At 44.9% G+C, this 21,384-nt stretch overlaps 1 protein-coding gene across 2 annotated transcripts in view; it reads left to right on the top strand.

Moving 5' to 3' along the window:
* The window catches only part of KCNIP1 (potassium voltage-gated channel interacting protein 1), a 436,690-nt gene that overhangs the window by 159,506 nt on the left and 255,800 nt on the right, over positions 1 to 21,384 (top strand). Inside the window, exon 1 of one of the 2 annotated variants that reach the window (XM_056349809.1) lies at positions 1,336 to 1,579. The exons of the other annotated variant lie outside the window; for it this stretch is intronic. Within the exon in view, the coding sequence (XP_056205784.1) occupies positions 1,519 to 1,579 (61 nt within the window). The 5' untranslated portion in view covers positions 1,336 to 1,518. Of the gene's footprint in view, positions 1 to 1,335; positions 1,580 to 21,384 lie in introns of those variants that run through there. 2 annotated transcript variants of the gene reach the window in all.

Below are 21,384 nucleotides of genomic sequence, written 5' to 3'. Positions count from 1 at the left end.
CAGGACTCTGGTATCTAAACAGGACCTTACTTCAGACATTCCTCAGAAGAAGTTCAATTACTGTGTTTTGAGTTGTAAAACGGGGGGGGGGGGGGGGGGGGGGGGGGAGGGAGGAATTATTGTGCGTAATGCCTTTTGCAACTAGGGACTAATTGAAAGCTCTTTGCTGGTATGTACTAGGGATGCAAATACACCTGTGCATGCAAAGGTGCCGTTGCTGGCAGCTTGTGAGCATGGGCTTTACCTCCAGGGATATGGATGCTGTGCTTTTTCTATCCTGGGGGCTCTGGGATCTGTGTTTCCTGAAATCTTTACTGCAAAGTTAGAGGAAAGCTGGGAAACCTGTTGAGACAAGGTGCTTTGGTCTCTGGTGTAGGAATGATTTTTTTTTTTTTTTTTTCAAAAAACCACAGCATTAGCACAGATGCTGCCTTAATCTCAGTCACCATGTGTAAATAACAAATTAATTCTGGTTCTGATGGCTGCCTTAGTATATTTAACTCTTTCTGTAGCTGAGCACTTGTGATTTCACTTTCTGAGAAAACGTAACAGGATGCATAACAGTTTTTTTGAAATGTGACAGAACTGAATAAAATGCTGAGAATTGTCCTAAATCCTCTGAGTTCCTGGATGTTTGCAAAATTTTGTTTCAAGTTTGTTGTTTTAATATCCTTTAAAAAGGATGTGCACATACATACTTTGCAGAAAAATAAGTTATTAACAACTGTCTTACACCTGTTTCTGGTGCATGAGAAAGGATGCGAAGGAAAGGATACACAATTTTCTGTTTGCCCTGCTGCACTTATTTTCCCCTGACTTTCCTGCTTGAGAAGACTGTTAGAGATTGCTGCTTCCTACCTTTCTGTCAGACTCTTAATTAGCAGGAGCATGTAGTCTGCGCAGCTGGGGCTTTGATGCCTTGCTCACTATCGTTTCCCACTCAGAAGATTTCCATTCATTCCGAATTGGTACCCAGCCCAAAGCCCTGGCTTCCCCCCGAGACACTCAGCATGTCTACAGGACTCCAGTTTAGTATGCACTGGAAGAGATGCACTGATGCTCCCTCGCTAGACCTACAGGCTGCTGGTTGGAGCCATAAGGGAGTGAGAGGAAGAATTAGCCTGTGTGTTTATGTGGCTGTGCTCCAGTAAATATTTTGATGCATCTGCTGCCAGCTCTGGTCTGAGGGAATCTACCTAGCATTTAAATTTTGATGGGGAGCTGTTTTGAATAATAACAGTGCAGCCGGCTGTGAGTCAGTGCATGTGTGTTGACTTAAAAAAAAAAAAAAAAAAAAACCTCAAAGCTTAACGCTTGCTGAACGCTGAGCTGCAGTGCTTTGCTTTTTCCCTCCTCCTTTCTTCTTTTCTTTCTTCTCTTGACTTCCTCTGTCTTGTTTTTGTTCTTGGGGGCATTTCACATAGATTTTGTTCACTGGCAGTGGCAGGGTGGGTGAGAAGAATAAAAAAAACCCAGCCAAAATAAATCCTCCCAAAAAACTCACAAGTAGCTTTTGCAATGGGTGCTGTAATGGGTACGTTCTCTTCTCTACAAACGAAACAAAGACGACCATCAAAAGGTAAGACCTCCTGTTTTGCTTTTCCTGTCCCTTCTGTGTATTTGCTAGGACAGAAATTTATATTAGGAAGGGAGGAGAAAATGAACATGTGCCACTTGCAAGTAACCCAGCAATGTTTATGTGAGGTGTAATTTGAAGAGGAGAGTGGGATGCGTGGTGGTGGAGGAAACGTGTGGGCATGAGGAAATTGCTGTGGAGGGGCTTGGGGGGTGAAAAGCATCTAAATATTGTAATCCTTCATACAGGCATGTATGACGAGGAGAAAGTAAGTGGCTCTATATGCAAAGCACTTGCAGAAAAGACCTGTAATTTCCAAATCCCATGCTTTATAAACCCTTTGAGGAGGGAATAAAATGTAGATACATAGCAAATTCTTCCCAATGCCTTGTGATTTCTTTCTCAGAAAGTATTGTTAGAGTCAGTGTTGCATACTCAGTAATCCAACACCAAGTGTGCAGTACTAATAATGTGTGTTTTATAAAGATTATCAAGAGGGGGGAAAAATCAGTATGTTTTCATAAAGGAAAGGAGGAGAAGCTCTTGAAAAATTAGAAGTAAGCAGCAGTCTCCATGGTTTTAATCCTTAAATCCATAAATATTGGGTGTGAAATGCTGATTTTTCAGGAGGTCTGGTTTGTGTAGTGTTTGCTTGAGCTTTGCTCAGTTTCTTTCAGGGTTAATTCCAAAATTCCTGGGTGCTGCTGAGCAGAAAGTTGAAAGCTCTGTCAGGGACATATCCATACCATACAGAATGAGTATTGCTTAGAAAACAAAACAAAACAAACAAACAAACAAAAAAGACTCTGTAACTTAGGCAAGTCTTTCTGCTGTTTGAAGTATTCCCTGTCAGAATCTCTGCATTTAACAGTGTCTCTGTATTTCTAGGGTAGGTCTCTATTTCCACTGGATCTGTTGCTCAGTGCGTATATATACTTTTTAATTGCAAGTTGGTATGGGGTTTCTAGCAATTTAAATTAAAAATCATCTTAGGAAATATTAAGCATGAAGCAATCATTCTAAAGAGAAATGAGAAAGGGATGTGCAGGGGATTTGAAGTGGCAAGTTTGTGAGCAAGTGTAAAATTCCATGTTCCTGGTACAAGAGAGTTAAGGTAGGGTAAAATTTCACATTGCAGTGTCTATACATGGTTTACAGTTCACATTTCTCTGCTATTATAATGCAGCCATAATTGTACAATCGTCTGGGATGTGTATGATACTATTTATAATGCAAGCATAACTGTGTAATTGCCTAAGCACTGAGTCACACCTGAAGCTGTGAGGGTCGTGTTTAGGTACCCACGAGCTGAACACGGCGCACTGGGCATGCTGGCTGCTGTGGCACCGAGGGGTGTCTTATCCACCTGCCAGAAACCTGGGAGCTGGATCTGATGTCCATTAAGCGCAGAAAATTTTTGGCTGAGTGTATCTGTTCTCTGCTACTTTGTTGTCTTGCAATTGGCTCATCTCTCTAGTGGATGGACAAAATTGCTTTTTGTTGGAGTTCATGAGCACTAAAAATCCAGCATCTGGTCACATATTTGAATATTTACAGTGGGATTCAATCTTGCTGATGCCTCCTGGCAGTGGTTGTTCAGCTATATTTTATCAAAAGTTGTGTTCCCAGAGTTATCTTCTCTTGGCTCGGATGTGTTACCCATGTGGTATTGCTGGTTAGTAGGGCACACAGCTGAGAGAGCAAGTTGGAAGAAATCCCTTTGATTTTTCTTGGCTATTTTCAAACCAGCACAGAATTTCACACCTTTTAGTCACTATTTACCTGGCAGGGAAGAGCATTACAGAACAACACTGCTGATTTCAGCAGTCCTCAGCCAATTGCAGATGCTCTTCTAGACCTATGCTCAGAGGATGCCCCAGATCTCCGGGAGTGGCAGGGGCATTTGCCGCATGTGCCTCTGGGCTGCTCGGTGTGTATCACGCAGACTGGGAGCACTTTACCTTGTCAGAAATGAAACACTGAAGTGTGCTGGGCTTGAATACAATCAGAAAGTGTTCTTGGTCTGTGAGCTCAATAGTTAGTAGAGGTCAATCACCACTGCCTGATGGATCCCTTACTGTTGCCCACCTGTTCCCTCAGTACCTCCTCCAGCCCCCAACCATCCTGGTGGCCTCCACTTGACCATGCACTAGTGGATCCATTTCTGTCTTGTACCAGGGAGCCCAAAAGTGGCCGCGGCACTCGTTGTGTGCTTGCACAAGCTCTGGGCAGAGGGGTGGCTCGTCCCAGTGCTGGCTGCATGCCTGGGGGGTTGCCTTCTCTGCCAGAGGGCACCTCAGTAACGATGCCTGGGTGTAACTGCTCTGTTTGATATTGCTGTGTCTACCTTTTATTAAAGTGTTTATTATCTATTTTGTTATTAGATTCTCACCTACTGTTATCTTATTTATTAATTATATTTATCTCTGTGTTTGTTTGACTACTTCAGGATTTATATAGGAGTTAAACACTGCTGCTAAAATAAAACAAGGGCTTGAAGAAATAGTTACAACAGGGCTAGATACACACCTGTGCAAATACACTGTCATCCTGGTAAATATGTACTCTTCCAAGTAGTTTGAAGATGATTTGTATAACCTTTCCTAGCTAAGCAGCTCGCACAGGTATCTGAAGCTATGTACTTTTGGGGTAATAAATGAAAAGCAAAAACCATGCATACGTATTGTTTTAAGAATAGGTAAAATATAAAGGTCACATCTAAGTGAGTAGTTTCCAGAGGTTGGTTAATATCAGTAAGCACGTGCTGGCTCCTGGCAGAGTGGGCTCCAGTGGCTGGTGCTGAACCCTCCCAGCTTCAGTGCAGGACACGTCTCCACCTGCACTGCTCCCCCTCACGGCCCCGCTCATGGCTGGGCCCAGGATGCTGGCAGTGGGACTGGTGGCCAGTTCAGGTAGTCCAGCTGTGAGTAGAAATGCTGGAGATTAACTTGTACCACTGTTCAAGAGTACAAGATTTCATTCCTTGTTTTAATGAAAATGGGGAGCCTGAATCAATAAAGGCACAGGAGTAGGACAGCCATTGCCTTAAAGCTGAGGCAGGGGTCCGGTGCGTGCAAGGCCTCGTCCCTGCGAGCAGATGGTGTCGTGGCTTTGCAGAGGAGGAGATCATTCATTTGGCTTGAATGTGAAAACTTGATTCAGTATAATTGGACGTTTCATCTAGGCAGGTTTTGAGCCACGCACCCTGTCCTGCGGGATAAAGATTTCTGCTTCTTAGATTTGCAACCCAATCAGTAAAGCTGCAGAAGCTTTCCCTGTTCGCTGGAGTGTCCCTGGGTAGTCTATGTGATTTGTGCTGTTTGCTTCGGTAGTGGCTCGGGGCAGTTCTACAGATTATTTGTACATTTCATTAGAAATTATTTCCTCTGATCTCCTCAATTGATGGCATTTTAACTTCATTCACTGTTGGGATTCTTCTTGTCTGCCTTTTCCAGCATTCTGAGTTAGCCTAGTAACAAATAATACCTCTTTCTACCATGTTCGCTTCGCTTGTATCTCAGACCAGCAAAGCTGGGCAGAATTCCTGGGGTCCTGGTGGAGCCTGGCTGAGGTCCTGGGGGACAAGCTGGCCATAAGCCAGAAACGTGTCCTCCCAGCGAAGGCTGGGCTGCACTGGGCAGAGCATCTCCAGCAGGCTGAGGGAGGTGATGCTTCTCCTCTGCCCAGCACTGGTGAGACATCCACAGTCCATGGCTGGTGCTGGGCTTCCTAGATGGAGATATGGGCACTTACTGCACTGAGTCCACTGAGGGGTCACAAGGAATATTAAGGGATTGGAGCATCTGAAATACAGGGGAGAGGCTGAGAGAGCTGGGACTGTCCAGCCGGCAGCAGAGAAGGCTCAGGGGGATCTTATCAGAGTGTAGAAATACCTGATGGGGGGGAGCAGAGGTGATGGAGCCAGGCTCTCCTCAGTGGTGCCCAGTGATAGGACAAGGGGCGATGGGCACAAAGTGAAATACGAGAAATCCAGTTAAATATAAGAAAAAAAAATTACTGTGAGAGTGACTGAACACTGGAACAGGCTGCGTAGAAGGACTGCAGAGTCTCTCTCCTTGGAGATATTCAGAACCCAACCGGACAGTCATGAGCAACCTGCTGTAGTTAACCCCACCTTGAAGAAGGGACTGGGTAAAACAAAGATACGAGGTCCCTTCCAACCTCATCCACCCTCTGGCTCTGGGATTACCATCACATTAAAAACCCTAAAGATGTAAGGACTTGGAGATACTGGGAACAGGAAGAAACTCGGAGAGTTCAGTATGGACTGAACACCAACAAAGCTGTGAGGAGTTCTCGGTCCTCCCTTAGTATGTTAGCAGTTAGTGCTTAGGTACAAGATTAAAATGGACTTGAAAATTTCAAGATGCTTGTATATCTTCCAGCAAACATAAGCAATAAAATTATAAATGAGTTAGGGGAAAGAAATATGCAAAACCACAACAACATTAAAAGGCAGAGGGGTCAGCACAGCAGATAATGTACACACAGATGCCTCTCTGGTTTCAACTAGCTGTAGAAATAGAAATTTTACATTCTGCAGCCACTCATGACCAAATTTGTGGCTAGAATCAGACATTTCCATATTTGTCATGGAAACGTTTGGATTAGCAGATTGCTAAAGCAGGTGGAATTTCTTGTTTTGACTGCTTTCTGTACCTCTGCAGTAGTGTGGAGTGGGGATGGTTACCCTGCCATTTGTGGGCAAATTCAGTTACAGTAGAAAAGGAAAACTGAGAAGTAAGGGATTAGCTATGTTTGTTCTTTCTTTTCTCTCTATACACACACCAGCAAAAGTGAAATGTAACTCAAATATTTCTCAGTACCTGAATCTTGTATCTGCAGGCTCTAGCTTTTACTCTGACAGCACCAACAGAAAGCAGTACCACTTTCGCTTGGGAATCTGAGTCTTTTGAATGTAAGAAACTGTGTTTTGATCCAAGACCACCCAAGCCTAAACTGTTGAGAGGAGCCTGACACAGCTGTTTAATTTTGCAAGAGCTAACAGCAGGAATTCACTTTGCTTAAAATGTCAGTTGTGCCACTTCTGTAGCGACCAGTTTCTAGACTTTGTTTTGAAGGAAAGTTTGCTTTGAAATGGCTTATTGTCCGTAAGCATCAGATTTTGTGACTGACCACTGTTTTCCAGATGTTTTACTTAGCAGGAAACCGCTCAACATTGCTTGACTTGTCAGTCTTTGTAAGAACATCTGACTGACCTGAGCTCCTAAGATTGCTGCTCATGGCTGTGCCCTTTCAGTTCTTTGCACTAGAACAATCTGCTTTTCTGACCAAAAGGAGAAAAAGTGGTTCAGCAGCATTTCAAGGAATCAGTCCTTCTCAGCCCTAGACCTACCGCTGCAGAATGGAGAACTATAGGTTTGGGCAGGGGAGCTGCCCTTGTATTTACTTTGACCAGTACATACCATTACAAAACAACGCTCTGCAAGCTGTTTACAGCAGCTTTATTCTTGATGGGCCTTTGAAATTCACCCAGGAGGATTGACAGACTTGCCTTTATTCCTCAAAAATCTCTTCAGGTTTGACAGAAAGAAAAGCTTTGAAAGTTGCCCTTCTTTTGCTTCTGCTCCTCAAAGAAACCTGACAGCTTGCCACTGTTGTGAACGAACATGCATGTCCTAAAGACACGGACCATACAGCCCTGTGTCCTGGGTATTTGGTTAACAGAGAGATCTCAGTTCCTGGCACATTTTTCTTCTAGAGCAAGGAGAGCATCCTTCTCCCTGGTTGGAGACCTGAGCAGGCAGGTGCTGGAGTGACTGAAAGCAATGGCTGGTTTGGTTTTTCCTGCCCAAGAGGCAATGCACAGCACTGACATCTCATTTTCTCTCTCTAGTCTTTTCTGATCATCATCTGATACAGTCTGGCAGGTCAGGTACGTGGTCGGCTGCCTGCACTGAAAAGTGAGAGTTTGACAGGTGTTTTTTTCCAGGGAATTGGCTTTGTAACTGGTATACAGAACAACACTCAGCAACAAAACTGTTTGATATAAGCACTCCATCAGAAGCAATTTGGAAAAACTGTGGTGACCAGTAAGTGTTCATCAGAAAATGCCACTCCACGTGAAGTGCACAGAGGTGTGTGGGAGGCTGCTTGGCTGGGATGTGCCTGCAATGGGTGGCACAGAGGGGCAGGAGCTGTTTGCACTCTGCTTCCCGGTGTCCTCAGCAGCCCTGTGCCAGTGCTCACGCAGGTGTAGGGTTTGCTTAGAGGTGGGTAGGACTTGACGAACCTATGACTGCTTCCATTTCCCACTCCCCCATCCTCCAGCCACATTTCTGTAGCTCCCAAGCAGTTGTCAGCACTAAATTTCTTCCCTTGTCTCTTGCTTTGTTTCCCACTTGCTTCCCTATGAATTCAACTCCTGGAAATGAGGTAGAGGGATCTCAAATACCTGGTCTGAAGAGTAGATAGCACTGATTGAATTAAGTGATGGATCCTTGATCGCTTCCCACAGGCATACAGTGCCTGCCTGAAATGCTGTAGTCAGACCCAACTTGGAGGTTTGGAATAAAGAAAAATGGATGGAGGAAAGTACATTATATAGTGCGTTATATGTTATGCTGCATTACCATGTATGTGTGCTTATTTACTGCCACTCGGAGTGCAGCACATCCACACAGACCTATGAAATCCCACCGCAAAAGAGGCGATTAGACTTTAGCTTTGTGTGCCAGCAGGTTGCAGTGCTTTGAAGCTTCTTTTTGTTACACAATAATCCAAAAGGGTAAAAGAGAAAATACTTTCCAACTTTTAACTTCCACCCTTGATAGTCTTCCAATCTTTATCATCATCGGCTCTTCCAGTGTGAATTACTGGATATTTGATGTTTGGAATGGACATTAGGAAGCACTGGGATTTTTGCAACTGGAAGTTGCAATACTGTAGAAGTGAAAAGCTTGGAACTTAATACTTAGCAGAGGTTTTGGCCAATTCCCAGCTTTACAGTTGTTAATGTCACCAAATGCATAAACAGGAGTCAGTTAAGGTTGTATACCTTTTTTGAGGAAAAACTCATCTATAAAAAAGCAGACCAAGGTCAGTCAAAGCAAGTTATAAACCCATGATGATTTCAGTCAAATGTGAGGGGAAAAATAAAAAATTCATATTTCCACTTATAAAACTACAGTCAAAATGTTTATTTTGGTATTATTTTAAGCTTTATTAAAAACTCTGAAGCTTTACAAATTTTCCAAAATTAAATGATGGCGTTTTTTAGATGAAGTGTTTCATTAATCAAAATTGACATTAATTATGCTTATTCACCAAAAATTTCCAAACACTTTATTGGCTTGTAATTTTATTGTAGTTTTAGATACAAATAGAGAATTGTGAATGCTAAAGTACTTTCTCCATTGAGGTGGGGGACAGACTTGGGTATTTGTCAAGTGCTGTGTTTCTTATTCAAAATCATTAGCTGGAGAACATATAACGGCACAGTGGCGCAGAAGGTTTGGGTACCTGCTCAGGGTCTTGGAGTCCTGCCACCGCTCACACCATGGCTCTTTGTAAGGCAGGAAACTTCTGCAGTCTCTGAGAGGTGTTTCCCAGCAGATGCAGGATGCTCTAGGCACCCTATATTGTTCCCAGCAGTAAGGTACCAAAATGCATGGCAGGGGACTTACCCAACTGGGAAGTGCAGGTTAGAGCTATATGGGACCCCAGCAGCATTTCTAACCCAAATATATTTAGGCTTCCAAGCAAGGTATTTAATTTTTCACCTTTTTTTTGTTCTGAGATGCCAGAGGGAAGGGGAGTAACTGTAAGATGGATTGTACTTTCCAAATCAGAAAATTATTTAAAGTCTACACTGTATCCATGTTTTCAAAATAGGTGAGTCAAAAATGAAGGAAGCTTTTCCCACATATCTCCAATTTGTGTTTGTGGGGTGATGTCTTTGGTCTGGACTGCAAAGGATACAGATAGTGGCCAGCTGATTTCTAACTGCATTCATGAAAATGGGGATGTGACTCATACCAGCACTGCTTGGGATGGGGGGGTGGGGGTGGGGGGTGGTAGTCTGGAGAGTTTGAATGAACCACAGCAGAAATGATGCAAAGTCCATAGGCAGTAAGCGGGGAGGCAGGGAAGGACCATGTGCCAGCTGACAGGTGCAGGACAGCAGGGCTGCCCTGGGGGTGAGCTGGGACCTGGGGGTGGGCTGCAGGAGATGCTGGCCAGGCAGGAGGGGAGTGGGCCCAGCCCAGCTGTTGTGTGGGAAAGCTTTAAGGAAGACATGAACTGGGTGACAGAGCCGTCCTTTCCTGGCAGAGCTCTGCTACATCTGTTTGGCTTTCCTCAATCCAAACATTACTTTCTTGACATATTTAACAACCACAGCTCTTCACACACACACACACACACAGAGCGTTTGCTTTTCTCTTGCTCCACGAACTCCCCCCTCCCCCTAAGCCCATTCTGTGGGTGGCTAGTTGGAAATGCCCAGAATTTCCAGATGGCCACAGCTACGGTCTCTGAAAGCCAACGGGTAGGCACAGGACGTTTTATATTGTGGCTGAGAACAGCTAATGGAGAACATGATTGTGAGGATACACGTTGTGCTGCTGGAGGCAGGTTTCTAGGAAACGTGAGAGACGCCTGCATCCTTCTGCTGAAGGGTCCTTGGTGCAAAGGGAGGGTGTCACCTCAGAAGGGGGGAGCCGAATTTCAGCATGCCAGAGATCAGTGCTGAACATCAGGGACTTTTAGTGCTCTGACAAAATAAATGTTTCTGCCTGTCAAAATTCTATGCAGGAAAAACATGGATGAAACAAGCCATATTCACAAGATTTAGACAGTTTGTAGAGCGCAGTTTCAGAAGCAGAGTGCAAATGTTTTGACAACAATTCTAACTTTGCCTGCCTGCAGCTCAGGGCCGAGCTCCCAGGTATATTTTCCCAGGTACGTTTTCCCCAGCTGCGGTTGCTTTTTTCTAGTGAGCGATACAACACATCAGCCCCACAGATTTCTGGTTATCACGTGAGACCTCAGGCAGGGCCCCTGGTTCAGCACGTCAGACTGCACGAGCAGAGGCTTGCTGTCTGTAGGGTACGCACGCAGCCCTGTGAAGGATAATGCCGTTAGCTCCCCAACTGCAAAATGTCAGAAGCCAGCACAGCATCTGTAGGTAAGGACAATTTCCCTTAAGGAAACTGTTTCATCCCATGCAGGTGAAGCCTGTGATGCAGCAGGAAGCATCAGCACCCCTTTGCACGCTGAATCCTCACAGCTCAAGGGACTTGCGCATTGCCACCTAAACTGGGAGCAGCACATGAAAAGAAAAAATGGGAAGCAGAAAACTTTTGTGTCAGTGCAAGGAGGATTGCTGTCTGCTAATCCTAATAAGCTAGTGTAATTGAATTGGCACACTAGTTTACATGCTTTGCTGGGAGAGTCAGGTGTGACACCAAACTGTGATACCAGTGCCCCAGGAATTGAAAGCCTGTCCTTGTGTGGATCTGTATCCCTGTAACACGGTGTTTGCTTTTATCTAATATTTTAACGTGGATTGCCAGAAGGTCTAGTTTGTGGTCCTGTGCATACAGAATTAGCCATGCAGCTGGCAACTAGACAAAGAACTGCATTCGGGCATGAGGAAAATCCTGCCTGGGTAGGCATTTGTATATGCTGAACGGTTGACAAAGGCAAGTATGTGCAGTTCTGCAAAGGAAACTGGCGCCACAAGGTCCATTCCTGTTTGTGTAGGCAGCAACCGGACTTGCACACAGAGCAGGTTTGGTGCTAGGATGGAAAGCCAACTGCAGACTGATCTTCTAGGAAAGTGCCTCCTATTTCCAGGGCTTTAAGGCATCAAAAGGGGCTATTTACAATAAAAGTTCAGCATCCCCTGCTTGGCAGGAGTTGAGGACATTACAGCTGAGCTGCTGCCCTATCATTTCTAATCACCTCTGTGATGGAGCACAGGGCTGCATGTGGCTCACCGCAGCCCTCCAGGAAAGTCTGCTGTCAAACAAAGGAAATTTTCTCATCAGGCATTTTCTGGGCAATGCCATCAGCTATAGCACTTTACATGGCTACATTTGCATATTTTTTAGCTGATGCTGCCTTTTCTTTTTCCTCTGTCCTGACAGCTGATGAAGGTAAAGTACTTACAGTTCAGAAGTTCATGTGGTGCAGGAAATCAGAGCACTCTGTACTTTCCTTGGGCGCTGGTGGTTCAGCAACGTGCCAGAGAGAGCACGGCAATGTGCCATTGTGAATGTCATCTGCAGCCCAACTCTGATCTAGGTGAATGAGGTGTAAGTTAAATGTGGGGCTGTATCTGTTGCAGTAAATGCACCCCTGTGTTGTGTGTACCACTGGTTTGTAAAACCTACAAAGCAAATTAGTTGTTAGACTGAAATTTTGGTCCAAACCTGAAAATTTCCTTTACTCCACAGAGTTTGTGAGAAGTTTTGGAAACTTAGGAAACACTCTGACTTAGAATTAATTTTGTCGCATCTCTTTGCATCGTTGGTTTTTAGCAAAACTGTCTCCCTTTAGAGCTGTTGTCTGGAAATTATTGATAGTAATTAGCTGGTAAATGTTCCTAACCTCCACCCCGATCAAAACCAGAAAAACAGTTGGAAGAAGTTGCTGGGGTGTAGATCCCCACACCGACTCTGATACATCAGGCTCGGATCACTCAGAAAACACAAAGCCTCCCCCATTTCTTGCCCCCTGCCCCTTCACCCCACTAGGCTGCTGCTTTTGCCTTGCTTTCTGCTTGGGCTGCAGCAGTGCTGGCGCTGAGGCCAGGCTAACAGGCGCGGGCAGAGCTGGGAAGCACAGGTGCAGCTTTGCCTCTCTGCTTCGGTGTTGCAGCTGGCGTTTCTGAGGGACATGTCCCTGCTTGGGGACCAGTGTCCTAAAATGCTGGTTATCATTTATGGTCAGTCTTTCAGTCAATATGCATGAATTGTGTGTGTTCAGATAGCTAAACAAATATAAGAAAATACTAGAGGCACGTGCGTATCTGGTCATGTTTTCTATCAGCAAGAACACTTCAAACTACTGAACTCCTGAAAGAACAAAAAGCGAGGAGCGAGCCTTTGATCATCTCCCTGTGTTTCTGTGAAGAGGTGCTTCCCTGCAGAAGCCTGCACAAATCATTTACTTAATGGGTGTGTTTCTGTCCTGTTAGCCATGATCGTAAAGCAATCTGTTTAAAGAGCTTCATTTCCCTATAAATTAAACTCCTGAGGCAGGATGAGGTGGGCACAGTGCTGCGGGAGATCCCTTTCCATCTGTGCTTCCCCTGCAACCTGGGGCAAGGTGCTGGGTCTGTGTTTCCACAGCACCCGCTGCTCTAAACTTGCTGGTGTGTGGTTTGGGAGTGTGATGCTGCCCAGCCGCAGAGTGTCGGTGCCCTTGGTCATCCTCGCCAGCCTGCTGTCCTTTTTTGCATGATAACTCTTACAGCTGTAGAGTTTTGCCTAAGCTAATTGCTTGTCACTTGCCTGCTTTCTGTGATTTAGTTTTATTGTATTTTGTTAAGCATTATGAGATGGCTCCCAACAACGTTGAGATTTAGGAGTGGGAGGTCAAATCTAAGGCATCGTTACTCACGGTGTGAGTGCTGTTTCCCAGTGTCAGGCAGCACAGAGACCACACCAGGCAGGCGTTGTGCATGTGGAATTGCTGCAGACAGGGCATTTGGCTCAGGAGCTCACTGCAGCTGTTGCCAGTGGCAAAGGGCAAGGATGTCATTAAGCAGCTAGTCTGACACAGCATTCACCTGCAGAAGCTTTTCTCTGTGGAGCAACATTCCTGTTTTCAGTCAATTAGTCGTCACTGATGTTACGTGGCAGCAACAGGATGGCTGCAACAACAAAGGCTGCTTTTGAAGACCCTGTCCCGGAGTCACTGTCTTCTGTAGTGTCACCACCTGCTTTGCTTTTCTGTAAGCAGCTAAAGGAGATCTGATGTTGCTGTTAGTTTCAGGGCTGCACTTCAAGAGGCTGTCAGTGCTGTGGACAGGCTTACGTGATGCTGAGATAGCTACATGGATAGGTCTTTTCCCAACGTGGGCAGGGAAATGTTTGTTCCCCATCCCGTGATGGGAGTTCTGACCCTTTCCAACAGTTCAGACAAGATCACTGCCTCTGTACCTCTTGGGTTTAGGATTTCTCTTTACTGGACATGTGGACAGAAGGGAACAGGAATTTTGCCCTTTGCGGCTGACAGAACTCAGTACAGTGTGGTGGCTCTTGTAATACTGGCAGGTTGCAGCACCACTGCAGTGAAACAGATCAGTCACCTCCCATCCTACCTGTCAGGTGTGGCAAGGTCCTGTGCTTCTCTGTACCAGACCTGGAGGGACAAGTGAGATGTCCTGAAGGGTGGGTGAGAGAGGCTCCCAGAGCGTGCTGAATAGCTGGAGAAGGTGCCTCTTGCACAGGAGAAGGGATTTCTTGCAGTGATGTTTGAGATCAGGAATAGTTGTGGATGTCAGATGTAAGATACCAGTAAGAATGTTTGTGGTCATCAACAAGTGGGAACGTTTGCGTGCGTCCTTTGCCTGGTGCAGGAATGGACAGAGAAAGCGGGGAACCTGCAGAGTCATGCTGGGCACTGTGTGCATGGAAATCAGCATCACCTTCCTCAGCTCTCTCTGTGGCATTTACCATAAAACATTGTAGAGGGAACAGAACTCAGCAGTAACTACTCAGATCTGTATGTTTTAATTTCTCTGTGCATGTTGAATTGTGTTCTTATGCCGATCCAGGTACCCTTAGTCAAGTTGAAGTTACCTCAAGCAAAGTGACAGGGTGAACTAATGTACTTTTTTTTATTTTCCTCCCGTTCCCTGATATTCTGAGTCTGGTCTTTAAGTAAGTAGTATTTGGGATTTTAACCTGTTTGCTGCTGTGAAAGGTGGTGTGAAAGAACCTGCAGCGGAGAGAGAACAGCTCAGAGAGAGATGAAGGTGTTAGTGTCTGTGCTGGAAAAGGCAGCAGAGTACGACCTAAAGAAATTCTAGCAAAGTTAATATTAAGGTGGTTTCTAGTTTTGGCTCCCAGAAAACAACGCATTTGTTAACAAAATATGTCTTGTACTAGTAAGAGAGCCTCAAACTGATTTGCATTTCATGGTCCACATAAATGTGGAGAAGCTGCCAAAATTGTCTCTTTTTCTCCTCTGTTTTCATTGTAGGCATTCCAGAAAATTGAGCAAAACATTTTTCCCTGCTGTTTGGTTCTTTTTTTCATGCATATGCATTTCTGGGACACGCGCTCCTGGAGCATGCAGCCGAGTGCACATGCCTGGGGTCTCTGCAGGCTTCTGCAGCTTTGAAGCAGAGAACCTAAAGTATAAGCAAGATATTTGCAGAATTAAAGAGAATTTACAGGAACAACAGTTGAGACTTTGAATTCCTGTAAATGAGTTCAGTCTCAAATCCAGAGATGAGCTTTCACCTGCCTTCTGCTTCCATCTTAGAGATGTTTATTGGACTGCAGTAGGAAAGGAGAGATTATAGAGTGAAACTGCTCACAGATGTGAGGAAAATCACTTGTGTTACTGTTTTCTGTTGATGTTCACTGTAATGCAGTTTGCTGTTGACACCACATTACAGAAGGGATTTATTGGTGAACACTCTTGGGTGCTAAACCTGCTGACACATGGCAGTGTAGGGGAACACTCTAAATAAGTTGGATAGCTTTATTTTTGCAGCACTCTTGTCACCCTTTAACACCTACATAAAGTAGACATGCAGATTTTTAAAATCCAGGCCTCCAAATCTCCTTGCTTCTCAGCTGGAATATATGAATGTTTTTCAGGTTGAACATCTCAAGCTGGCATGTGTTTTGTTTTCCCTGAGTCTCAGCTTTTAAACTTCAGCAAGCATAGGGAAAAAGTTAGCCTGCATTTTACAGTGTCCTCTGAGCCCAGAAGAGTTTGAAGGCACAAGCTAATTGCCCAGGAACTTACCAAGTCTTGTTGAGCTTGATTCAGCCTGGGAAGTTTGGGGCTGTTCTGCTGCCGATGCAGCTCTCTTCAGCGAGTCCCTTCCCATTTATTTTGGAGTTGTGCATTTCGGTGTTGCAGGTGGGCAGAGAGAAGACTGAAGTACAGGTTAATTTAAAGGCTTTTGCTCTGCTTGGTGGCAATAACCTACTTGAAGGAATTGGAAGCAAAGTCTCAGTCTGCAGCTTCCTCCAAGTCTTTCTGGAAGGCTGGGAAGGGATTTTCTCTTGCTACCTCCCTGCAAGCGGGCGCGCAGTGCAGGGGGTGGCTCAGCCCCTGCCCATGCAGGCTGTCCTCCTGCTGCTCCCTCCCGCACCCCACTGCACAGGGCTGCTCAGCACCCACCGAGGGCTCTCCTGGGCTCGGGGCACCTGCCCTGAAAAGCAGTGCCTCATTCCCTGGTGCCAGGCTGAACTGCCATATACCACCACTGTCACTTACCCATACATAGGAAACAGAGGGTCGTTATTTACCATCCAGCTTAGAAATGTATTTACATTTCAAGCAGTCGGAACCCTCTCTTGCTCGAGCAGTGTGGGTGGGTCCCCATGCATCTGGTTTTTGAGGAATGTTGCAACAGCTGTGGTTGAAAAGCAAGGAAGAGACTCGTAGGATTGTGTAACAGCTAATGGTGTGGTCCTTGTTCTCTGCACAGAAATGTGTTTTGCTTAAGAGCTTCCCCTCTAGCAGCATCCGTAAGTTCCTTTAAAGCCAAATACGACATGTCCTTCTGTGCAAAAGTGGCAGGCAGAAGTAGGTCAGGGTTTTGTCCTTTTGAACTATTAATACAGATCACAAAAATGTACCAAAAAGTGTGGGAAACTTTAAAAAATATGATGAAACTTTGGGGATGACTTGGTTTTTATTACAGCTAATACTGTATTTGGTGTAAAATACAAAACATATTTTGATATCTTCCTTCCTTGGTGTTAAAGAGGGTAGAAGGAGAATCCAAATTCATTCTTGATTAAAACTTCTTGAACCCTGTATGTCTTTTTTCCGTGAAAGGTACTGCTCAAAAAGAAATTTTCCATCTCTAAAGCCTAAAGAAAAAAGGAAGTGTGGCCAGCCCAACCGAGCACACACTGCTACTGGCTTCTGAAGGAGTTTTAGCAAGTGTGTGGGATGATAAATCACGCAACATCAGCCTTGGCGCCTGTGCAGGGTTGAAGAGGAATACAGTTTCAATCTGACGTATCCATTTTCTCCCGCATGAGGAAGAAATCATCATATCAGCTATTTTAAAAGAGCTTCTGCATGTACAATGTCTATATGAATTACAGAATGATTTAAATATCTGTAGATACCAGCTCTCCAAGGAATTTAATCTATTGAGACTCACATCTTACATTGTAAATTTATCTTTAGTTGCCATCTTTCACTGACGGATCTGCAAAACTTAAAATATTTTCAGTAATTAATTGTCAATATTAGCTCTATTGTCAGAGCAACAGTTTGGATTGTTTTATTGTAGGGAAGTGGGAGGGAGCCACTGTTTTGGCAAGTGACAAGCAAATAGTATATCATTAAAAGCCAAGTGTTGGAGTCATGAAATCCAGTATCAGTAGATAATCAGGGTCAAGTCAGCGGTGAGTTTCTAGCTCATGAAGGCAGCTGTGCTGCATGCATGTGTGAAACGCAGATTGGTGTTTCTCAGAGAAAGCTTTGAACTGGACCTCGCGGTTCACCAAGACCTGTGGTGGAAACCAGAGTGCTGTGGTGCTGCCTGCTTTTCCAAAGCATCTGGCACGTGTTTCTGGGGGATGGGTTTTCCAGTAGATTTCTTGCATTAGCCCTGTGGAAGTTTAGCCATTGCCCAGGCAAATTGTATTAAAGAAAATAGTCATTAAACCACTAAATAAAATCTATTTAGCACTTGTCTAGTATCTAACCATCTTTTGCAAGAGGATGCTGACAGGGCTTCTGCCCTGCCTCTTTGTCCACACCCACGTCTCCTCTCGCAGCTCCCAGCGCTGCTCTTTGCTTGCTTGGCCCCCACAGGAGCTGTGCCCTTCAGTACTGGCTGTGCCCTGCCCTGCTGCTGCTGCAGGCTTTGGCAGAGCTGGGCTGTGGATTGCCATAGGGGCAAACCCACTGAAAGCTGTCAGCTTTCTCCACGGACTTTTAGGCATGTGTGGGGATATTGTACCTATAGTCGTTGTGTTGTTTTCGTGTACAGTTTGTGCCGAATGCAATCATCACCTAAGCTTAATAAATAATTTTCATAGAAATTGTAGACTGCCTCCCTAAACAGATTACAACTCAGTACTCCTAAATGTAAGTATGTAGCAGCGCCGTGATCAGCATGCTGCAAAGGAAGCCTCCCAAATGACAGGACGTATGGGCAGGCATTTTCCCTTGTTGCTTGCCAAACTACAATGCATCCATAGTTTCACCTTAAGCAAAGCAACTGCATTGCCTGAGGCTGTAAATACCAACCCTGCTCTTACTGGTGTGAGGTGAGCTCCCAGGTTGGCGAGACCACTGTGCCTACAGCTCAGAAAGCTGCTTGTGTGCTGCTTACAAACAGCACCATTTTTTACAGAGAAAGATTACTGAATTAAGTTCACAAATGTATAAAGTCAAAACCAGGGCCTTTTTTTGTTTTTAAAAAAACTTATTGCCTTCATCCAGAAATCTTCTATGTCTGTAATACAGTCTTTGTGGTGACAAATATTTTTAATCTTTGACCTAGTTTGTAGCTTTTTCTTTTTTTTGTTTTAATCAAGCATGGCAGGAATAGGAGTGAGTGATACGGAGAAAAACTTGCAGCTACCCAACCTCAGAAGTACACGTCCTATCTCTGAGTCTCTTTTCATCCTTTCAAATAAGCAGATTAGATTTTGCCTGAACTCAAGCCATTAAGCCCTCAAAAGATGAAGGTTCACTTTATTAAGCTCTTAAAAAGAAGTCCAAGGTCTAGTCCCAGCTCTTACTTTGCATGATGGGCTATCCTCACTGTTTCACTGCTTTCTGTGCTTCAGGGACAAGCTAAAAAAAGAATATAAGGGAATGAGGTTTTTACCTTTGGCAAAATGCATCTTTTTGCTCCCTCACGGCCATGCCCTGAGCTAACCAGCCTCGGGAAGCCGCTGCTGGGAGCGATTGGCGTTGTCTTAAATGAACATGGTAAGGGGTTAGGACCAGAGTGAAGAAGGGGTCTTGAAAATTCATTGAGAAGGAAGAGCATCTCTGTGAACACAAGTGTACAAGCTAATGTCAGGAGGCCACAGGTTGGGTTTTTTTAGATATGACATTAATATCTTGCTAGGCACAGTCAAGACTGCCTCACCAGGGTTTATATGTGTTTGTACGTGTAAGTAAGTACAACAAACAAGTACTATTCAAAGCCAGCCTAATATTTTTTTATGGATACATGTGAAATTGCTCTAAGGAAGAAGCAAGATTTTTCTATTAAAAAATGGTATGAATTTTCATATCAACTTTGTTCCTGTATGTTCCCCAGTCTTAGTCAAGGGAAGAGTTGTTTGGTATCAATGTGTAAAAGGAAAATGCAGAAAGAAGGAAAAAAAAAAAAAAAAGGAAAGCAGATAACATTATCAAGATGGCAAAGAGAATCCAAAGGTCCATCTAGTTCCGCCAAGAAAAAGCAGGGAAACAATTTCCTTCTGCTAAGCAAGGCTGTAAAAGCATGCCAGCAGGTAGGACACAACCCAGGGCAGTCAGGGCAGGCTTTTGGATCAGGCCCTGATGAACTACGTGTTGTAAAGCTGCTCTGAGATCTTGATTTCAGCCAGAGAAGGAAGTGATCCCTCTGATGGGTATTTTGCTTATTCTTACTATTCCTGCTCCGTTATTCTTAGTGCTTTGTTTCACACACCAGAAGCAAGGAACTCTCTGGACAGGCAGTGACCGCTGTAGCCTGGGCTGTTGTATTACCCTGGTAAAGAGAGAGCTTGGGTCTCGGAAACCGTGAGGTCTATTACTGTCACAAGCCATGTGAGATGGGACAGGTGGGGACAGTGACTGATGGCAGCAGGAGCTCTGCAGCATCAGCAACTGCCTGGGCACTGGAATGACCTATGCTCCCTCTGCACGCTAATCTGTTTTCCATGACTTGATGATTAAGTATAGCTATAATATATAGGGAAAAATTAACTCACATTATACAGCCCATCCTTAGGCTAGTACAAAAAAAAAAAAAAAAAAGATTCCCTGTAATCCAAATCCCTCAGCTTTGGATCACTGGTAGGCTGTGGAGCATGGCTCCTGTGTCTTATTTTCAGCAGTTAAATTGCATCAACAAACCACTTAGTTATATCTGTTGCTATAATTAGCACCTGAGGAGGAGAGGAGATGGTCTCTGAAAGCAGGAACAGGATAAAAAGCTGTCCATGGGATGGGCTGTGCACTCGGGGTGTTACCGAAGGCTTTGTATGAGCTGGCTGAAATAGCTCAAGAAGCAGCAGGCGCGTTGCCGCGTGTACCCAGGCTGGAGCGGCTGCAGTGGGTTCCTGCAGGGTCTGATGTTTCCCAGCTTGTCCATGTGTAATCGTATGCAGGAGAACAGGATCTTAGGAGCTGCATGACAGGCAACATAAAAGTGTGAACATTAACATTCCTCTTCAAGTCGACCACCTCTGTGTGTCCTTCAGATACATCTCCTTTAATCTCATCTTCTTCTTGTCTGGAGTCTCAGAGGTGAGACGAGTCCGTGAGGACTTGCTGGGGTGGCGGAGCACAGCTCCCTGCCCTCCTCTGCTCTTGGTTATTCCCTTTCTATGTGCCACACTCAAGATGCAGCACAGTTATCTCAAACTGTGAAGATTCAGAGATGCATGCTTAAAAATCGTGACTTTCTTAGCTTGATGTGCAGTGTGTACCGCACCACGTCCCTCCTCTCGCTGTCCCTCGCCCAACTGGAGAAGCAGCAAAGTCCAGGGAACCGGGGGTCTCCTCAGCAGCTCAAACTGACACAAATATTTGTCATTGGAGGTCACAGTTTTTCTCACAAAGCTAAAAGAAACCAAAGGAAACTTCTCTTGGGATGTTGTGGAGGATGGCAGTGTTATGCCACTGTCCATGTAGATACGGGGAACGGGTCATGGGCTGCTAAAACAGCGTTCTGGGTGGTGGGACATTTCCCTTGCTGTGGCAAATGCTCAGTGTCACCCTTCAGTTGGGGCTTTCTAATTTTTCTATAGGATTAGTGAGCTTGTATCTGCATAGTGCATCTCTGGAGGCCTTTAACAAAGCACTTAAACACTTTCTACTCTTCCTTTCCCAGCTTCAAAACTGCTGTATTTTGAATAATAAAAGGCCCCTGGTGAAGAAGCTATTCCTGATGCAGATTCTGCCGGTGTGCTGTCCTGCTGCCAAAGCTTCTGGGCTGGTCTCCAGGCATTTTGGCGCTGATTATTTTAATTGCTATTTGACTTCAACATCCTGCTCTTTTCTAAACCTTTCTTTTTAAATTTCTACTTTTCCTGCCGTGTGATTTTCCTCCTTTTCTCCTCTTTTGTATTCCTGATCCTCTCTTCTTTCTCTGGGTGTTTTGCTTCTCCTTTATACCTCTTTCCATCTCTCTGCTCCTGCTGCAGGGAGGTAACGGGACTCCTTCCCTTTGTCCTGAGGCTGTGCAGCTGCTCAGGAGAGCAGAGATTTCTTTCAGAGGTGGGAGCTTTGGAGGAAAGGGGGTGGATTACACTTACGAAAGAGCGAGCCCTGGCATCCCACTCCTCAGCTACTGTTGCACCCCTGGCTTTGCTGTTCCTGTTTTCCTTAAAGCACAGCAATCATCAAAACAGTTGAAAAGTCTTTCTGACCCTGGTTGCCCC

The sequence above is a fragment of the Falco biarmicus genome, chromosome 8 (genome assembly GCF_023638135.1).
Source record: "Falco biarmicus isolate bFalBia1 chromosome 8, bFalBia1.pri, whole genome shotgun sequence".
NCBI lineage: Eukaryota > Metazoa > Chordata > Aves > Falconiformes > Falconidae > Falco > Falco biarmicus.
This window is presented reverse-complemented; position numbering and strand designations above follow the sequence as displayed.